Source organism: Chiloscyllium punctatum, chromosome 39, assembly GCF_047496795.1.
Source record: "Chiloscyllium punctatum isolate Juve2018m chromosome 39, sChiPun1.3, whole genome shotgun sequence".
NCBI classification, from domain to species: Eukaryota; Metazoa; Chordata; class Chondrichthyes; order Orectolobiformes; family Hemiscylliidae; genus Chiloscyllium; species Chiloscyllium punctatum.
The window spans coordinates 25,693,120-25,713,845 of NC_092777.1; the positions used below are offsets into that span (position 1 = coordinate 25,693,120).

General features: G+C 42.0%; 1 protein-coding gene across 4 annotated transcripts in view; it reads right to left on the reverse strand.

The window, feature by feature from the left end:
• Positions 1-20,726, reverse strand: part of b3gntl1 (UDP-GlcNAc:betaGal beta-1,3-N-acetylglucosaminyltransferase-like 1) — a 369,979-nt gene that overhangs the window by 28,085 nt on the left and 321,168 nt on the right. For all 4 annotated transcript variants that reach the window (XM_072558329.1, XM_072558328.1, XM_072558331.1 and 1 more), the window contains 2 exons: positions 3,062-3,130; positions 551-625 (listed from right to left, as the gene is read on the reverse strand). In XM_072558329.1, coding sequence (XP_072414430.1) covers positions 551-625; positions 3,062-3,130 — 144 coding nt within the window. The remainder of the gene's footprint in view (positions 1-550; positions 626-3,061; positions 3,131-20,726) is intronic.

Here is a 20,726-nt window from a genome sequence, read left to right on the forward strand (position 1 = left end):
AGCTCATCCCATTCTCACACCAAACTTTATAATAATCATCTGTTAAGATCAGGCTGCCTCTTGGCAGGAGCAGGGGATGTTCATGCCAGTGAGTAATAAGTACAACACTAAGTTCTGTGCTTATGTTAGCCGTGCCTATTGTACATGTCCCTCTGGTGTAGTGTGCGATGTGAACCAAAGATACAATTTACAAGCATGTGCCTGTACTTTGTCCAAAAGGCAACTACTGAAGATTATCCAGGAAGGGAACTAGATGAGTTTCAGTAGCAAATGAATGGAGTTTTTGGAATCAGGCTGTTAATTTACTGCTGGCATTTTCAGCAGTTTTACAGTAGTTATAATCCTCATTAAAAAGTTATTGGAGCACACAGAGCCAAAAGCAATGTTCATTTTCTAAGTTGGATTTAAACTGTTTAAAAAAAAACTGACAGAACCATCTTCAAAATCCATTGTACCACCATCCTGGATTTTGCTCACTTTTGGTATGGTTGATCTTATGATTGTTCCTTTTAAAACAAAATATGAAAACAAGTGGATATCTATCACTTACCAGTTTCACACAAATGATGAAAGGGGGCTTGGCATCTGTAAAATGGAAAATGGGAATTTTTGGCTTTGGTTTGTCCTGGAAGAAACAAGAATGTGTGTCAGCACATCGTTGGGATTATGTTACCAAAACGTTGACATACTGAAGAACGTGTTATATTCAGACTGGTGAACCATCAACATTGGACCTTTCTTGTTTGAAGTGCTTGCAGAAATGATGGTATGGTAAGTTATTTCATGAATGATTTCTAAGAGAATCTGAATGGAGGTAGAAAGTTATGTGTGTACGTGCGCACGCATGTGTATTTGATTAATCTAATTTTATTTCTATTATTGCTTAAATCTTGGATGCTAAAATAAAAATTAACTATTTTAGTTTTAAGAGAATGGTATTCTATAACTTTACACACCACCATTCCATCATTATTCTTGTTAGTCTGACATTCTTACACAGCTTTTTAGAAGATGGTGACAGCTTCTCTTGCCTATAGACGGATTCATGTTATTGTGATATTCTGTAGAATGCTAAGCAATAAGGAGCTTTAAATCTAATGCTTACAAACTCTTGATTTAGCTCACACTTTGCACGTGGGGCACCAAGTAGACTATCTAATGATACGCCACTTCCTAATTTTGAATGTATCCGCACAGAAAATTCACTGTTGTGGAGATGCATTCTGGATGAATAAAAAGGCAAAATACTGTATGAAGTAAATTTGGCAATATTTGATAAGCTATTGGATAAAACAAGGGAATGTGTAAAATAAGATCACTTCAATCATTCCAAGACGCATAATGTTGACTTTAGATGAAAGCCTATGATGAGTGTAACCCAGTTAAATACAATTTTGTCCAAACATTGGACAAGGTAATTTTACTTATTTGTGCCAGGTACCAGTGTTTTCCTTTACAGATATCTGATATCATGGAATAATAAAGCTTCAGTTACCATTCCTATCACTTCCTTTACAGGGAGTGCTCTGTCATCAAGAAGCCCTTTATCAGGTGGCCAGCCTGTGACCCAGAAACACTTAACCAACTGACCATCCGTTCAGACATGAATTTTAATCAGCATTTCTACTGTGCAGGTCCAACTCTAAAGGTACAGGTACAGATGAAGAATGTGCAGGAATACATTCATTTTTCAACTGCAATGTCAGAACAAACTTGTCACTGACACTGTAATTATCCTATAAATTGAATCTGAATCAGGAATCAAGGACACTGGAGTGAAGTTAAGTGAGGCACCCTGAAGAGAGTTTAGTCAAGCCCATTCAAGTCAAAGTTTAGTGTTGTTATGAATCTCAAGCCCCTTTGCACTAGCATTAAATTTTGACAAAAAGCTTAAAATATAAGCAATTCTGGTATTCAAAGTGTTAAGCATGTAGGCACCAGTTATTGTACCAATTTGTGCTATGAGCTGTCAGTTTAGCTAAGTGTCAATTATATCATTATCTGTTTATCATTAATCTTTATTGTTTTTATAACCCCTCTGAGCTAAGTACATCGTGAAACATCTTTTACAAGATGTCACCACACCCCTCTCATCTATCCAGTTAATTAAGATTAAGCTATCATTATCCACAGCACCAACAAAATGAACACTGCAGTGTTAATTACAAAGCATTAATCGTTCAGAATAAATAGTTTTGACAATAAGATGGAACAGACAGTGGTAATGTCATTGGACTAGTAATTTAGTGAGCTGGACTAAGTCCAGAGATATGGATTCAAGTCCTACCATGGTAGCTGGGGAAATTTAAAAACAGCTATTTAATAAAATGCAGGCCTCATTAATAATAAAAATGAAATAATGGGTTGTGATTAAAATGACTTAGTTCACAAGCGGCTTTCGCAGAAGAAATTTGCTTTCTTTACCTGGTCTGGCCTGCAAGTGACTCCAGGGCCATAATAATGTTTTTGACTCTGATACTGTCCGCTTATACACTATCATATACTCATGGGCAATTATAAATGGGCAATAAATTCTGGCACTGTCAAAATGCCAGCCAAGAACAGATTAAAAAACTGTTCAAATTATAGTTTAAAAATGTGAAATTCCTTGAGTATTACAATACTCATGGAAGATGACTGTAGTCCTTCAGGATCTCACAACAACAGGCTCAGTGGAAAATAATTTTCTGTAGATTCTCGGGCAATTACATGTTATGGTGCTTTCAATAAACAGTATGTTTTCTTATATTTGTGTTTGGGCCATGAATACCAGCAGATTATAGGGGCCAAAACTGAGGAAGAGGTGGAGAGCTGCATGTGGAGGGCTTTGTCTACCCTATGGCCTCAATCGCAATCCAAATGGGATTAGGGACTCAGTCTATGGGGAATGCAACTATGCTCTCACTCAGTGGATCATGGGAAAATGACAGAAAAACGAACTGTACATTAGTATTTTGTGTTTGGTATAGGGGAACAGGAGGGATGTGGGCACAGGAGTTCTTTGCTGTAATGTATCATCATTGGAGCAGAGTAAAACAGTATTTAAAAGATGTTTTTTTACCTTTGACTCTTCGTAAGTGTAGAAACCCTTTGTTATCTTACTTTGATCCACATCACAAAAAGATACAACCTGTAGAAGGTGGAACCTGTAGTTAGCATTATTTATTTATTAACAAGGTTCAGGGTTTCAAATGGTTATGGATAATCTTCACTAGCAGATTTTGAACTATTCAATACTAATACACAATCACTGCATCCATCAAGCAGAAAAGGCATCCAAATGCATACATAATGTGTTACATACATTAAAACATTAACAGGAAACCTAGCTGCAATGGCAACCATCGAAAAGTCTTTTTGTGGTCTTTCTGATGGTGCATAGACAGAAATGTAACAAGAACACACTGAATAGATCTGTTGATAATCTGGGAGAGTATCTTCATCCCAAATCACAGAGTCATAGAAGGTACAGTATGGAAACAGACCCTTCGGTCCGACTCGTCCATGCTGACTAGACATCCCAATCCAATCTAGTCCCACTTGCCATCACCCGGCCCATATCCCTCCAACCCTTTCTATTCATATACCCATCCAAATGCCTCTTAAATGTTGCAATTGTACCAGTCTCCACCACTTCCTCTGGCAGCTCATTCCATACATATACCCACCCTCTGCGTGAAAAAGTTGCCCCTTAGGTCCCTTTTATATAGAACATAGAACATAGAAAAATACAGCGCAGTACAGGCCCTTCTTTGCTGTCCACTACACCTCCAATTTTGGTGTCATCTGCAAACTTACTAACTGTACCTTTTATGCTCGCATCTCAATCATTTATGTAAATCCTTGTGGCAATCCTTGTGGCAATCTACTGGTCACAGGCCTCCAGTCTGAAAAACAACCCTCCACCACCACCCTCTGTCTTCTACCTTTGAGCCAGTTCTGTATCCAAATGGGTAGTTCTCCCTTTATTCTGTGAGATCTAACCTTGCTAACCAGTGTCCCATGGGGAACCTTGTTGATCGCCTTACTGAAGTCCATATAGATCACACCTACTGCTCTACCATCATCAATCCTCTTTGTTACTTCTTCAAAAAACTCAATCAAGTTTGTGAGACATAATTTCCCAAGCACAAAGCCATGTTGACTATCCCTAATCAGTCCTTGCCTTTCCAAATACATGTACATCCTGTCCCACAAGTCGAGAAAATGTGGACTTTTTGCAGTTCCTTTCATCACCTCAGGTTACCCCTTTACACCCAATGATTTTTTCAAACAGGAGAGAATGTTGTAATGTAGGAAATACAGCAGTCAATTTCCATAAAGCAAACTTTTCAATATTAATTTTCATCTGATAGAATGTAGTTCCATATTTGTAAAATTAATTATTCAGGGCCAGAGAAATTATTCAGAAGTAATATGCATAATTCAAACACACTAATAATAGTAAAAGATTAGTGAAGGATAGAGTACGGCTATAAGGAACAAGCAAAGTAAGCTGTTCACTGAATCAAAGGGTATGGCGGAGGTACTAAATGAGTACTTTGCTTCTGTCTTTACCAAATTAGAAAACAATGACAATGGCCCAATTAAAAATATGAGTGTAACCACCTGATATACCCCATTCTATGAAGATTTGTCAGCCATGTGAACCCCAGTCTTCAGGACATACAAAGTGGTATCCCTCTGAGACCTGTTTCTTTTAATGTATCAGAAGTGGCAGAATGGATCACTCGCCAGAACAAATCCCTAAAGACTGGGGTTCTCATGGCTGGTAAATCTTCCACAAAGAATGGGGTATACTGGGTAGACATGAGTAAAAGGAAAAAGAGAGGACTGCAGATACTGGAGATCAGAGTTGAAAAGTGTGACGCTGGAAAAGCACAGCAGGTCAGGCAGCATCCAAAGAGCAGGAGAATCGATGTTTTGGGTATAAGGCTTTCATCAGGTAGGAATTCTGAGGAAATTACTGATTTGGCTGAACACAGTCATAATAAAATAGTCAAACTCGAGCAACCCTTATCTTCGGCCCTGTGGAGTTGGGCAATGGGATGGCTGGGATCCCAGGGAACATCCACTGCCCTGGGAATAATAATTTTCATTGTCACAGCATGTCTGTGTTATTTTATATTTAGCCTTTTTAAGTGTATGACAGTCACAACAATGAAGAAAATGACTGTGGAAGAGCCATGGTCCAAAATGATACATTTTAATAGAGGAACAAATTACTAATAGAAGAGAAAAAAGAAAATGACCAGCTCATCAAAGGGTAAGAGGACGATAATAGATGTGACACTGTCGTAAGACTACTTGAAGACTAATCATTTTACTTTAACTTTTGGGAATTTGTTGTGGACTCTTTGTTAACAATGTCCCTATGGCCATAATCTGACCTAGAGCCAAAGTGGGGGACTGTTGGAGCTGCCTATTTTTAAGAGACACAGAGTGGCCGAATTTTACCTCAAAAAAAAAGCAATGGTGCCTTTCAGAAGGGAATTATTCCAAGGCAAAAGTACTGTAATATCTAGGTCTTGGAGATTACAGTTATCTGAATGGCAAGATTCCAAAGAATGCAAAGCCAGCGATAAAGAAGATTAAAAACAATTTGGAAGATTTGTAACAAAATGAAATTGTGACTCAAAAACTTTGAAAAAATCACAACAATAAGTAATTAATTCTAGTCTCATCAAGGATGTTTTCAGCCATAAAAATACCTGCTAGAATTACCTTGCAGAAATTAGCTGTCTCTTTGAAACTATTTACAATATTAATAAGTTCTAGTTAAAGATTCTTTAAATAACCACAGATAGATTTCAATGTAATTATAAAATATTAACGAGATGCCTGGTATATCTTGTTTGATTAGCTAAAAATGTTGACAATAACAATAAATATTAAAATTATAATTATTACTAATATTATGAGATTTTATAGCAGAATCAACTGTTTTTGTATAAATGGGTAATGGAATTTGATAAGAGATAGCCAGTACTATGGACAATAGTATTCAAGTAGTCCTTAAAGGTAAGCATGACTGAAAGAGGACAGCCAGTAATTTTGTGAAACAATGTAGAAATATTCCAAGGCCTAGAGATTACAATAATTGTTAAACATCATTTAAAAAAATGAAGAACCTAGAGCTGTCCATAGGAGTATCCATCATTGATCAGGTGTTTTCCCTCCTCTTCCCAGAAGGGAAGAGGAGGGTACAGTATCCAGGTTGTGACTGATCACTGTAACATAAAATGTATAAAAATGCTGCCTTTTACTGTAAAATCAGAGTGTGTCATTGATCTCTCTTTTGATCTGAGCTGATGGTTAAGAAAACACATGTGTCTTAATGTCAAAGCCAGATTCGGGGAAGATCCTTTGGCCCTACCCCTGCGTTCACTGGTTTTTGCATGAATAAAAGTCCACTATGTGCTGTATCCTGCCTGCCTCCTGAATCTTTAATCCTGGATGGGGGAATCTCACTCCTACATTCAGCAACTGAGCAGTATAGTGATAAAGAAGAGATGTTAAAAAGGCTAGTAGCAATCTGGGTACCAAAGTCGTCAGACCCAGATGGGATGCATCCTAGATTGCTCAGAGAGGTAAAGGAACAAATTGTGGAGCCATTGACAGAAATTGTCCGGGCGTCTCTGAATCAGTCCCAGGAAGATTGAAGATGTGACATCATTGTTTAAGAAAGGGGCAAAGGATAACCCAGAAAATACAGACCTGTCAGCTTGACTTCAATAGTGAGAAAACTGATGGAGATCATTATACACGATAAGATAAATGTAGACTTAGAGAAAAATAAGGTAATACCAGACAGTCAACATGGGTTTGTCAACATGGAGATCAGTGATGTGACCCTTGCTTTTTTTGATTTATATAAATTATTTGAAGATGGCTGATGAAGGCAAAATTGCTAAATTTGCAGATGATACTAGGCTAGGGAGAATAATGCATTTTGATGATGCTGAGTGACTTCAGAGGAACACTGCCAGACTGGCTGAATGGGCAAATACTTGGCAGATGAATTTCGTTGCAGAGAAATGTGAGGTAATGCATTTTGGTAAAAGAAACATGGAGAGACAATACCGGCTCAATGGTACAACTTGGAGGGGAGTACAGGAACAGAGGGACCTCAGGGCTCACATGCAAAATTCTCCAAAGGCAAGTTGAAACAGTTGTTAAGGCCTATAAGATTCTTGGGTTGATAAATAGATGCATAGAGTATAAAAGTAAGGATGTGATGTTATACCTCTACAAATCATTGGTCAGACCACATCTGAAGTATTGTGATTGGTTCAGGACACCTTATTTTAAAGAAGGATGTTAATGCTCTGGAGAGAGTTCAAATGAGATTTACTAGAACGTTACCAGGAATGAAGGATTTTGAAGACAAGGAAAAGTTAGAGAGATTGGATTTATTCCTCTTGGAAAAGAGAAGACTAAGATGTGACCAGATTGAGATGTTCAAATTGTTCAAGATGAACAATTTTGACAGGGTGAAAAAGGATATTCTACCAGTTAGTATGCCTGTATCTAGGGTCAGAATTTCAAGATTGTCAGCAAGACAGCCAGAACGAGATGAGGAGAAACCTCTTCGCTCAGAGTTAGGATTTAGAATGTAATTCTTGGGAGAGTGGTGGAGGTGGATTCCATGGGAGGTTTCAAAAGAAAGCTGGAGATACATTTAAAAGGGCTGAATTTAGAGGGTTGTGGAGATACAGCTGGTGAATGGGTAGCTAGATAACTCTTTTGGGAGTCAAATGGGCCAAAAGGCCTCTTTCTGTACTGTAAAATTCTATGATTCGATAATTACAATGATGTTAAAAACCTCATATCTCCTGCTTGAACATGTCTATGTTCTTCACTGGGCTTTGATAAAGCAAATGTGATGAAGTAGTTTAAGCTCACATTTTAACAATGATCTCTGTGCAGATCTTATATGGAAAGTATATACCAGCATACTCCATGGAGGAACCGAGCAATTGGAATTGATTGTGAGGGTGCCCAGAGCAAAATACAAAAGCAGTCATATGATGGAAAAGGAGTGATATAGATACAAATTTGGTGTAAATATTTGGTGTGAAAAGAAACCAACTGTCGACTGTGCTGACAGAAAGACAATAAGACACAAACAATGCATGGCCGGGGCATGTAAGAAACAAGATCATACTCTAAAGTTGTGGAACTCAATAATGAGTCTTCAAGGTTGTAAAATGGAAAATGAAGTGTAGTTCCTCCAGCTTGCAAGGAAATATTAGAATGGCAGCAAGGTTTTTAAAAATGGTTACCACAGTTTAATATCTCATCTGAGAGATGGCATGTATAATTGCAGCAGTCTGTCTATACAGTACCATGAAGAAATGTCAGCTTATATTATACACACAAGGTTCTGGAGTGGGTCTTGAATGCAACTTTCTAAGTCAGGTTTCCAGCACTGAGCCAAGGGTGGCACCAAGATAAAGTAGGAATTTAATTAGGTCCTCTGCATAAATTGACCTTTAAATTCTACATTATATTTGGACATCTTCAAGCAGATCTGAAATGTTCTCATCACCACTGATTTACTGGTGGACTGAATTCTGCACACGCAGCGTTTCAGCTTTCTACGATCAATTGTGAGAGATTGCTTCTTCAGGTTGGAGAGTTAACAACTAGTGGTCCTAGGCTCACGGTAAAATGTCAAGTGTTTAGGAAAAGCATGAGATAGTTCTTCGCTCAAAGGGCTGTAAACCTTTGGATTTTTTTCTCTCAAAGGAGATGGAAGTTCAGTCACGAAGTATATTCAAATTCTACAGATTTTTGACCACAAGGAGTATACAGATATATGGGAACTGTGAAGAAAATGAAGTTGAGGTCCGAGATTAAGCGTAGTTGTGTTGAATGGTGCAACAGGCTAGGGGCCGTGTAATGTACTCCTTCATCTACTTTTCATGTTCCCTCAGCTTCACCCCACCACAGTCACAGATTATTTATTTCAATACTTATTCAAGCCTGGTTGCCAGGTTTCCTTGTCACTAGCCTCTTTCATTAGTATACAATTATAAAGTCATAGAGTCACAGAGATGTACAGCATGGAAACAGACCCTTTGGTCCAACCCATCCATGCCGGCCAGATATCCCAACCCAATCTAGTCCCACCAGCCAGCACCCGGCCCATATCCCTGCAAACCATTCGTATTCATATACAGATCCAGGTGGCTCTTAAATGTTGCAATTGTACCAGCCTCCACCACTTACCTCCAGCAGCTTATTCCATACACGTATGGTAAAAGTTGCCCTGTAGGTCTCTTTTATATCTTTCCCCTCTCAGCCTAAACCTATGCCCTCTAGTTCTGGACTCCCCGATCCCAGGGAAAAGACTTTGTCTATTTATCCTATCCATGCCTCTCATAATTTTGTAAACTGCTATAAGGTCACCACTCAGCCTCCGACGCTACAGGGAAAACAGTCCCAGCTTGTACAGCCTCTCCCCATTGCTCAAATCCTCCAATTCTGGCAACATCCTTGTAAATCTTTTCTGAACCCTTTCAAGTTTCACAACATCTTTCCGATAAGAAGGAGACCAGAATTGCATGCAATATTTCAAGAGTGGCCTAACCAATGTCCTGTACAGCCACAACATGACCTCCCAACTCCTGTATTCAATACTTTGACCAATAAAGGAAAGCATACCAAACGCCTTCTTCACTATCCTATCTACCTGCGACTCCACTTTCAAGGAGCTATGAACCTACACTCCAAGATCTCTTTGTTCAGCAACACTCCCTAGGACCTTACCATTAAATGTATAAGTCCTGCTAAGATTTGCTTTCCCAAAATGCACACCTCACATTTATCTGAATTAAACTCCATCGGCCACTTCTCAGCCCATTGGCCCATCTGGTCCAGATCCTGTTGTAATCTGAGGTAACCTTCTTCGCTATCCACTACACCTCCAAGTTTGGTGTCATCTGCAAACTTACTAACTGTACCTCTCATACCTCATTTATGTAAATGACCAAAAGTAGAGAACCCAGTACTGATCCTTGTGGCACTCCACTGACCACAGGCCTCCAGTCTGAAAAACAACCCTCCACCACCACCCTCTGTCTTCTACCTTCTGTATCCAAATGACTGGTTCTCCATGTATTCCGTGAGATCTAACCTTGCTAATCACTCTCCCTTTGGGAACCTTGTCGAATGTCTTACTGAAGTCTACAGAGATCACATCTACTGCTCTACCCTCATCAATCCTTTTTGTTACTTCTTCAAAAAACTAAGCCAAGATTTCCCACACACAAAACCATATTGATTATCCCTAATCAGTCCTTGCCTTTCCAAATACATGTACATCCTGTCCCTCAGGATTCCCTCCAACAACTTGCCCACCACCGAGGTCAGGCTCACTGGTCTATAGTTCCCTGGCTTGTTCTTACCACCCTTCTTAAACAGTGGCACCATGTTCGCCAACCTCCAGTCTTCTGGCACCTCACCTGTGACTATCGATGATACAAATATCTCAGCAAGAGGCCCAGCAATCACTTCTCTAGCTTCCCACAGAGTTCTCGGGTACACCTGATCAGGTCCTGGGAATTTATTCACTTGTATGCATTTCAAGGCATCCAGCACTTCCTCCTCTGTAATATGGACATTTTGCAAGATGTCACTATCTATTTCCCCACATTCTGTATTTTCCATATCCTTCCAAATACTGATGCAAAATACTCATTTAGTATCTCCCCCATTTTCTGTACTCCACACAAAGGCCGCCTTGCTGATCTTTGAGGGGCTCTATTCTCTCCCTAATTACTCTTTTGTCCTTAATGTATTTGTAAAAGCTTAATTCTCCTTAATTCTATTTGCCAAAGCTATCTCTGGTCCCCTTTTTGCCCTTCTGATTTCCCTCTTAAGTATACTCCTACTGCCTTTATACTCTTCTAAGGATTCACACGACCCATCCTGTCTATACATTACATACGCTTCCTTCTTTTTCTTAACCAAACCCTCAATTTCTTTAGTCATCCAGCATTCCCTATCCAGCCTTCCCTTTCACCCTGACAGGAATATACTGTCTCTGGATTCTCGTTATCTCATTTCTGAAGGCTTCCCATTTTCCAGCCGTTCCTTTACCTGCGAACATCTGCCCCCAATCAGCTTTTGAAAGTTCTTGCCAAAAACCGTAAAAATTGGCCTTTCTCCAATTTAGAACTTCAGCTTTTAGATGTGGTCTATCCTTTTCCATCACTATTTTAAATCCAATAGAATTAGGGTCGCTGGCCCCAAAATGCTCCCCCACTGACACCTCAGTCACCTGCCCTGCCTTATTTCTCAAGAGTAGGTATATCCACATACTGAATCAGAAAATTGTCTTGTGCACACTTAACAAATTCCTCTCCATCTAAACCCTTAACACCAAGGCAGATCCAGTCTATGTTTGGCAAGTTAAAATCCCCTACCATAACTACCCTATTATTCTTACAGATAGCTGCGATCTCCTTACAAGTTTGTTTCTCAATTTCCCTCTGACTATTGGGGGATCTATAATACAATCCCAATAAGGTGATCATCCCTTTCTTATTTCTCAGTTCCACCCAAATAACCTCCCTGGATGTATTTCCAGGAATATCCTCCCCCAGCACAGCTGTAGTGCTATCCCTTAACAAAAACGCTACCGCCCCTCCTCTCTTGCCTCCCTTTCTATCCTCCCTGTAGTATTTGTATCCTGGAACATTCAGCTGCCAATCCTGCCCATCCCTGAGCCATGTTTCTGCAATTGCTATGATATCCCAGTCCCATGTTTCTAACCATGCCCTGAGTTCATCTGCCTTCCCTGTTAAGCCCCTTGCATTGAAATAAATGCAGTTTATTAGTCCTACCTTGTCCCTGCCTGCCCTGACTGTTTGACTCACTTCTGTTCTCAGCTGAAACCGTCTCAGATCGATCTCTTTCCTCACTATCTCCCTGGGTCTAACACCCCCCCCCCCCCCCCCCCCCCCTTACGAGTTTAAATCCTCCCAAGCAGTTCTAGCGAATTTCCCTGCCAGTATATTAGTCCCCTTCCAATTTAGGTGCAATCCGTCCTTCTTGTACAGATCACTTCTGTCCCAAAAGAGATCCCAATGATCCAAAAATGTGAATCCTTCTCCCATACACCAGCTCCTCAGCCATGCATTCATCTGCTCTATCCTCCTATTCCTGCCCTCACTAGCTTGTTGCACCTGGAGTAATCCTGATATTACTACTCTCAAGGACCTCCTTTTTAAATTCCTGCCTAACTCTCTGTAATGTCCCTTCAGAATCTCAATCTTTCCCCCTCCTATGTCATTGGTTCCAATGTGGACAATGACCTCTTTTTGGTCCCTCTCCCCTGTGAGAACATTCTGCACCCTCTCTGAGACATCCTTGATCCTGGCACCAGGGAAGCAACACACCATTCTGATTTTTCGCTGCTGGCTACAGAAACGTCTGTCTGTACCTTGCACTACAGAATCCCCTAACACAATTGATCTCTTGGAACCCGACGTACCCCTCGTTGCATTAGAGCCAGTCTCAATACCAGAAACTTGGCTGTTCGTGCTACGTTCCCCTGAGAATCCATCACCCCTTACATTTTCCAAAACAGCATATCTGTTTGATCAAATTTTATGTTCATTCACTTGAATATGCCGCTGCAATGCATAATGATGACAGATCATGTAAAGCCCAAGCAAATTACAACCATGTGTAAAACCCACCTGTTGTACTAATGACCATTTCTGCAACCTCCTCTCCCTTCATTAATATCTCTTGCTAATTCTGTAGATTAAGTTTAATTATAACCTGGGTTCAAATGTTCTAGGTTCCTCATTATTTTACACTCACAAACACAATCTCAGAGTTGAGGCAACATTTGCTTTCAATTTACTTGTTTCATTCACATTATTTTTGTGTTTTGCTATTGAGGTTGCTTTGAACTTTGTGTTTTTGCAAATGAGGCTGAATGGTTGGAGAATTGCAGTCAGTGGCCATCTTATTCCCATTCTGAGGAGGAAGTGGCGAAGTGGACTTCAAAGTAAGTAACACCTTTCACTTTTTTTCTCCCCATGTGTTTGGAATAAACACCCACATCTGACAAAGAAGTGCATATCACTCCATTAAAGGCCATTTTGCTCCTTCCAATCTACAGATCCAGAAAATAGCACCATCTGATTGCTCAACAAAACACTGCTCCAGGCTAACCAAATACTTATGGCTTATATTTTTAAAATTTAATCAAGAGGATTGTATTTTAGACCCCCCAATGGTCAGAGGGAAATTGAGAAACAAACTTGTAAGGAGATCTCAGCTATCTGTAAGAATAATAGGATAGTTATGATAGGGGATTTTAACTTTCCAAACATCGATTGGGACTGCCATAGTGTTAAAGGTTTAGATCGAGAAGAATTTCTTAAGTGTGTACAAGAGAATTTTCTGATTCAGTATGTGGATGTACCTACTAGAGAAGGTGCAAAACTTGACCTACTCTTGGGAAATAAGGCAGGATAGGTGACTGAGGTGTCAGTGGGGGAGCACGTTGGGGCCAGAGATCATAATTCTATTTGTTTTAAAATAGTGAGGGAAAAGGATAGACCAGATCTAAAAGTTGAAGTTCTAAATTGGAGAAAGGCCAATTTTGATGGTATTAGGCAAGAACTTTCAAAAGCTGATTGGAGGCAGATGTTTGCAGGTAAAGGGACGGCTGGAAAATAGGAAGCCTTCAGAAATGAGATAACAAGAATCCAGAGAAAGTATATTCCTGTCAGGGTGAAAGGGAAGGCTGGTAGGTATAGGGAATGCTGGATGACTAAAGAAATTGAGGGTTTGGTTAAGAAAAAGAAGGAAGCATATGTCAGGTATTGAAAGTTGGTTGGCTGATAGGAAACAAAGAGTAGTGATAAACAGCTCTATTTCGGAATGGCAGGCAGTGACCAATGGGGTACTGCAGGGATCAGTGCTGGGACCGCAGCTTTTTACAATATATGTTAATGATATAGAAGATGGTATTAGTAATAACATTAGCAAATTTGCTGATGATACGAAGCTGGGTGGCAGGGTGAAATGTGAGGAGGATGTTAGGGGATTACAGGGTGCTGCCCCGGCTGACCCATTGTCTCAGCCTGCTCCTGCCCCACCGAACTCATCTCTGCGTACCTCGACACGGTCCTGTCCCCCTTAGTCCAAGAACTCCCCACCTACATTCGGGACACCACCCATGCCCTCCACCTCCTCCATGATTTTCGCATCCCCGGTCCCCAATGCCTTATCTTCACCATGGACATCCAGTCCCTGTACACCTCCATCCCCCATCATGAAGGCCTCAAAGCCCTCCGCTTCTTCCTTTCCCACCGTACCAACCAGTACCCTCCCACTGACACTGTCCTTCGACTGACTGAACTGGTCCTCACTCTGAACAACTTCTCCTTCAAATCCTCCCACTTCCTCCAAACCAAAGGTGTAGCCATGGGCACCCACATGGGCCCCAGCTATGGCTGCCTCTTCGTAGGATATGTGGAACAGTCCATCTTCCGCAGTTACACTGGCACCACACCCCACCTTTTCCTCCGCTACATCAATGACTGTATCGGCGCTGCCTCATGCTCCCACGAGGAGGTTGAACAGTTCATCCACTTTACTAACACCTTCCACCCCGACCTCAAATGTACCTGGACTGTCTCAGACTCCTCTTCCTAGATCTCTCCATTTCTATCTCGGACGACCGACTCAACACAGACATTTACTATAAACTGGCCGACTCCCACAGCTACCTAGACTACACCTCCTCCCACCTTGCCCCCTGTAAAAATGCCATCCCATATTCCCAATTCCTTCGTCTCCGCTGCATCTGCTCCCAGGAGGACCAGTTCCAATACTGAACAACCCAGACGGCCTCCTTCTTCAAAGACCGCAATTTCCCCTCAGATGTGGTTGACGATGCTCTCCACCGCATCTCCTCCACTTCCCGCTCCTCTGCCCTTGAACCCCGCCCCTCCAATCGCCACCAGGACAGAACCCCACTGGTCCTCACCTACCACCCCACCAACCTCCAGATACATCGTATCATCCTTCGTCATTTCTGCCACCTTCAAACAGACCCCACCACCAGGGATATATTTCCCTCCCCTCCCCTATCAGCGTTCCGGAAAGACCACTCCCTCCGCGACTCCCTCATCAGATCCACACCCCCCACCAACCCAACCTCCACTCCCGACACCTTCCCCTGCAACCGCAAGAAATGCAAAACCTGCGCCCACACCTCCCCCCTCACTTCCCTCCAAGGCCCCAAGGGATCCTTCCATATCCATCACAAATTCACCTGCACCTCCACACACATCATTTACTGCATCTGCTGCACCCGATGTGGCCTCCTCTATATTGGGGAGACAGGTCGCCTACTTGCGGAACATTTCAGAGAACACCTCTGGGACACCTGCACCAACCAACCCAACCGCCCCGTGGCTGAACACTTTAACTCCCCCTCCCACTCCGCCAGGACATGCAGGTCCTTGGCCTCCTCCGTCGCCAGACCATACCAACACGATGCCTGGAGGAAGAGAGCCTCATCTTCCGCCTAGGAACCCTCCAACCACAAGGGATGAATGCAGATTTCTCCAGCTTCCTCATTTCCTCTCCCCCCACCTTATCTCAGCCCCAACCCTCAGACTCAGCACCATCTTCTTGACCTGCAATCTTCTTCCTGACCTCTCCGCCCCCACGCTCTCTATAGCCTATCACCCTCACTTAACCTCCTTCCAACTATCGTATCCCCAACACCCCTCCCCCAAGTCCCTCCTCCCTACCTTTTATCTTAGCCTGCTTGGCACACCGTCCTCATTCCTGAAGGGCTTATGCCCGAAATGTCGATTCTCCTGCTCCTTTGATGCTGCCTGACCTGCTGCACTTTTCCAGCAACACATTTTTAAGCTCTGATCTCCAGCATCTGCCGTGCTCACTTTCTCCAGGTTAGGTAAGTGGTCAGATGCATGGCAGATTCAGTTTAATGTGGATAAATGTATGGTTATCCACTTTGGTGGCAAGAACAGGAAGGCAGATTACTACATAAATGGAATCAATTTAGGTAAAGGGGCAGTACAAAGAGATCTGGGTGTTCTTGTACACCAGTCAATGAAGGTAAGCATGCAGGTACAGCAGGTAGTGAAGAAGGCTAATAGCATGCTGGCCTTCATAACAAGAGGGATTGAGTATAGAAACAAAGAGGTTCTTCTGCAGCTGTACAGGGCCCTGGTGAGACCACACCTGGAGTCCTGTGTGCAGTTCTGGTCTCCAAATTTGAGGAAAGACATTCTGGCTATTGAGGGAGTGCAGTGTAGGTTCACGAGGTCAATTCCTGGAATGGCGGGATTACCTTATGCTGAAAGACTGGAGCAACTGGGCTTGTATACCCTTGAATTTAGAAGACTGAGAGGGGATCTGATTGAGACATATACGATTATTAAAGAATTGGGCACTCTGGAGGCAGGAAACATGTTTCCGCTGATGGGTGAGTGCCGAACCAGAGGACACAGCTTAAAAATACGGGGTAGACCATTTAGGACAGAGATGAGGAGAAACTTCTTCACACAGAGAGTGGAATTCTCTGCCCCAGAGGGCAGTGGAGGCCCAGTCTCTGGATTCATTTAAGAAAGAGTTGGATAGAGCTCTCAAGGATAGTGGAATCAAGGGTTATGGAGATAAGGCAGGAACAGGATACTGATTAAGGATTATCAGCCATGATCATATTGAATGGTGGTGCAGGCTCGAAGGGCAGAATGGCCTACTCCTGCACCTATTGTCTATTGTATAGACAGGATAGATCGAGTGAATCCTTAGAAGAGTATAAAGAAAGTAGGAGTATACTTAAGAGGGAAATCAGGAGGGCAAAACGGGGACATGAGATAGCTTTGGCAAATAGAATTAAGGAGAATCCAAAGGGTCTTTACAAATATATTAAGGACAAAAGGGTAACTAGGGATAGAATAAGGTCCCTCAAAGATCAGCAAGGCGGCCTTTGTGTGGAGCCACAGACAATGGGGGAGATACTAAATGAATATTTTGCATCAGTATTTACTGTGGAAAAGGATATGGAAGATATCGACTCTAGGGAAATAGACGGTGACATCTTGCAAAATGTCCAGATTACAGAGGAGGAAGTGCTGGATGCGTTGAAATGCATAAAAGTGGATAAATCTCCAGGACCTGATCAGGTGTACCCGAGAACTTTGTGGGAAGCTAGAGAAGTGATTGCTGGGCCTCTTGCTGAGATATTTGTATCATCGATAGTCACAGGTGAGGTGCTGGAAGACTGGAGGTTGGCAAATGTGGTGCCACTGTTTAAGAAGGGCGGTAAAGACAAGCCAGGGAACTATAGACCAGTGAGCCTGACCTCGGTGGTGGGCAAGTTGTTGGAGGGAAGCCTGAGGGACAGGATGTACATGTATTTGGAAAGGCAAGGACTGATTATGGATAGTCAACATGGCTTTGTGCCTGGGAAATCATGTCTCACAAACTTGATTGAGTTTTTTGAAGAAGTAACAAAAAAGATTGATGAGGGCAGAGCAGTAGATGTGATCTATATGGACTTCAGTAAGGCGTTCGACAAGTTTCCCCACGGGAGACTGATTAGCAAGGTTAGATCTCACAGAATACAGGAAGAACTAGCCATTTGGATACAGAACTGGCTCAAAGGTAGAAGACAGAGGGTGGTGGTGGAGGGTTGTTTTTCAGACTGGAGGCCTGTGACCAATGGAGTGTCACAAGGATCGGTGCTGGTCCCTTTATTTTTGGTCATTTACATAAACGATTTGGATGTGAGCCTAAGAGGTACAGGTAGTAAGTTTGCAGATGACACCAAAATTGGAGGTGTAGTGGACAGCGAAGAGGGTTACCTCAGATTACAACAGGATCTGGACCAGATGGGCCAATGGACTGAGAAGTGGCAGATGGAGTTTAGTTCAGATAAATGCGAGGTGCTGCACTTTGGGAAAGCAAATCTTAGTAGGACCTATACACTTAATGGTAAGGTCCTAGGGAGTGTTGCTGAACAAAGAGACCTTGGAGTGCAGGTGCATAGCTCCTTGAAAGTGGAGTCGCAGGTAGATAGGATAGTGAAGAAGGTGTTTGGTATGCTTTCCTTTATTGGTCAGAGTATTGAGTACAGGAGTTGGGAGTTCATGTTGCTGCTGTACAGGACATTGGTTAGGCCACTGTTGGAATATTGCATGCAATTCTGGTCTCCTTCTTATTGGAAAGATGTTGTGAAACTTGAAAGGGTTCAGAAAAGATTTACAAGGATGTTGCCAGAGTTAGAGGATCTGAGCTACAGGGAGAGGCTGAACAGGCTGGGGATGTTTTCCCTGGAGCGTCGGAGGCTGAGGGGTGACCTTATAGAGGTTTACAAAATTATGAGGGGCATGGATAGGGTAAATAGACAAAGTCTTTTCCCTGGGGTCAGGAAGTCCAGAACTAGAGGGCATAGGCTTAGGATGAGAGGGGAAAGATATAAAAGAGACCTAAGGTGCAACTCTTTCACGCAGAGGGTGGTACGTGTATGTAATGAGCGGCCAGAGGATGTGGTGGAGTCTGGTACAATTGCAACATTTAAGAGGCATTTGGATGGGTATATGAATAGGAAGGGTTTGGAGAGATATGGGCCGGGTGCTGGCAGGTGGGACTAGATTGGGTTGGGATATCTGGCCAGCATGGACGGGTTGGACCGAAGTGTCTGTTCCCATGCTGTACATCTCTATGACTCTATGACTGTAAGAGACAGATTGATAAGCTCACAAAATGTCACAGAATCGAGAGGCCAGGGGAACTGGTTTCAGTCATTCATTGTCTTCATTGTTGCAGGTGGCTCAGCAGCTCTGGCATCTCATGACACCCACAAATATTACATTGAACAATGTGGAAAGGATCATTCAATCCAGTATTATTGAGCTTTATAAGTGTGTTTCATGCAATGAGTATTCAAGCAATATCTAAACACGTTAACACTGAGGCCTACATGCCAATTAGTTGCTGAGAATGTGGCAGTGATCACAGATTTCCCTGACAAGTATGCCCCAGGTATGATTTTCTAATGAGTTCCAGTGGATGAAATGCTGTACAGCCTGTGTAGATTGATGTATTGTTTTTGATAAGACTGTTCTGCCTTGAATTCTGTGATAGTCCTGAACTTTTAGTTTTGGAAGTATTTACGTAGAACAGCAATTTGTTTTCTGAGCTTTGTTTCTATCAACAGTTCTATTGGTTAGAATACTGTAAGTCTGCAGCTTTGGAGTACAGTCTGAAAATCTTGGTTCTCGTTCATCAGTCTGACTCCTCTTTCAGTTTCACTTTTGCACTGGGGATATCAGAGGGAATGTGTAAGAAGCACATATCTGCAGTTTTCTGCAAAGTGTGTGAAGTAGTTATTTGCAAATTGTTGACCATTATCAGAAGTAACCTGGTCAAGGATGCTGTCTGTTGCAAAAATCTTCTTTGCAGATAAATATTAGATTCTGGGTAATCCAAGATGGAGGATGGGAAAAATTTGTAGCTGTAACAGCTGCTCCTTTTTTGAGGTATTTCAGGCATTGGAGGTGATTTCCTTGAATTCCAAGAGCAGCAATTACTGTATTTTATGCTGTTGCATTGTTCTGAAACTTTGAAAAGTCAAAACAATGGCATTCTTAAAAGGGAGCATATGGTCTGTAAGGGAGAGAAAGAAATAAACCTACATTGCTAACTGACAGAGCAGTGAATCTGTGCAGTTACTGCCTTTGCCGTTTGAATTCAGGCATCACTGGACATCGGAATGTGTCTAGGAAAACTTAACAAACAGCAAAATTCACAACTGATCTTGGAGGAACCTGTTTGGGAGAAGTCACAACACAGAAACAGATAAGTGAGTAATTTCAAATATAGTCTAGCTGTAAATCTACAATAGTGAGTACAGTGGGTTCTTGTTTGATTGTATATTTTATTGAGATCTGTCTCTTCATTAAATTTTAAAAATGTAAGCCCTAAGTATTAGGTTAGCCTGGAGCAGTGTTTTGTTGAGCAATCAGATGGTGCTATTTTCTGGGTCTTTAGATTGGAAGGAGCAAAATGGCATTTAATAGAGTGATAAGCACTTCTTTATCAGATGTGGGAGTTTTGAGAGAGTTTACCAATACATTAAGGACAAAAGAGTAACGAGGGAGCAAAGGTCAGCAAGGCAGCCTTTGTGTGGAGCCTCAGGAGATGGGGGAGATACAAAACAAATATTTTGCATCAGTGTTTACTATGGAGAAGGACATGGAAGATACAGAATGTGGGGAAATAGATGGTGACATCTTGAAAAATGTCCTTTTTACAGAGGAGGAAGTGCTGGATGTCTTGAAATACATCAAAGTGGATAAATCCCCAGGACCTGATCAGGTGTACTCTAGAACTCTGTGGGAAGCTAGAGAAGTGATTGCTGGGAGAAAGTGAGGACTGTAGGCGTTGAAGGGTCGAGAGTGTGTTGCTGGAAAAGCACAGCAGGTCAGGCAGCATCCAAGGAGCAGGAGAATCGATGTTTCGGGCCAGAGCCGTTCATCAGTAATCAGTGATTTCTGGGCCCCTTACTGAGATATTTGTATCATCGGTAGTCACAGGTGAGGTGCCAGAAGACTTGGCTAACGTGGTACTATTATTTAAGAAATGTGGTAAGGACAAGCTAGGGAACTATAGACCGGTGAGCCTGATGTTAGTGGTGGGCAAGTTGTTGGAGG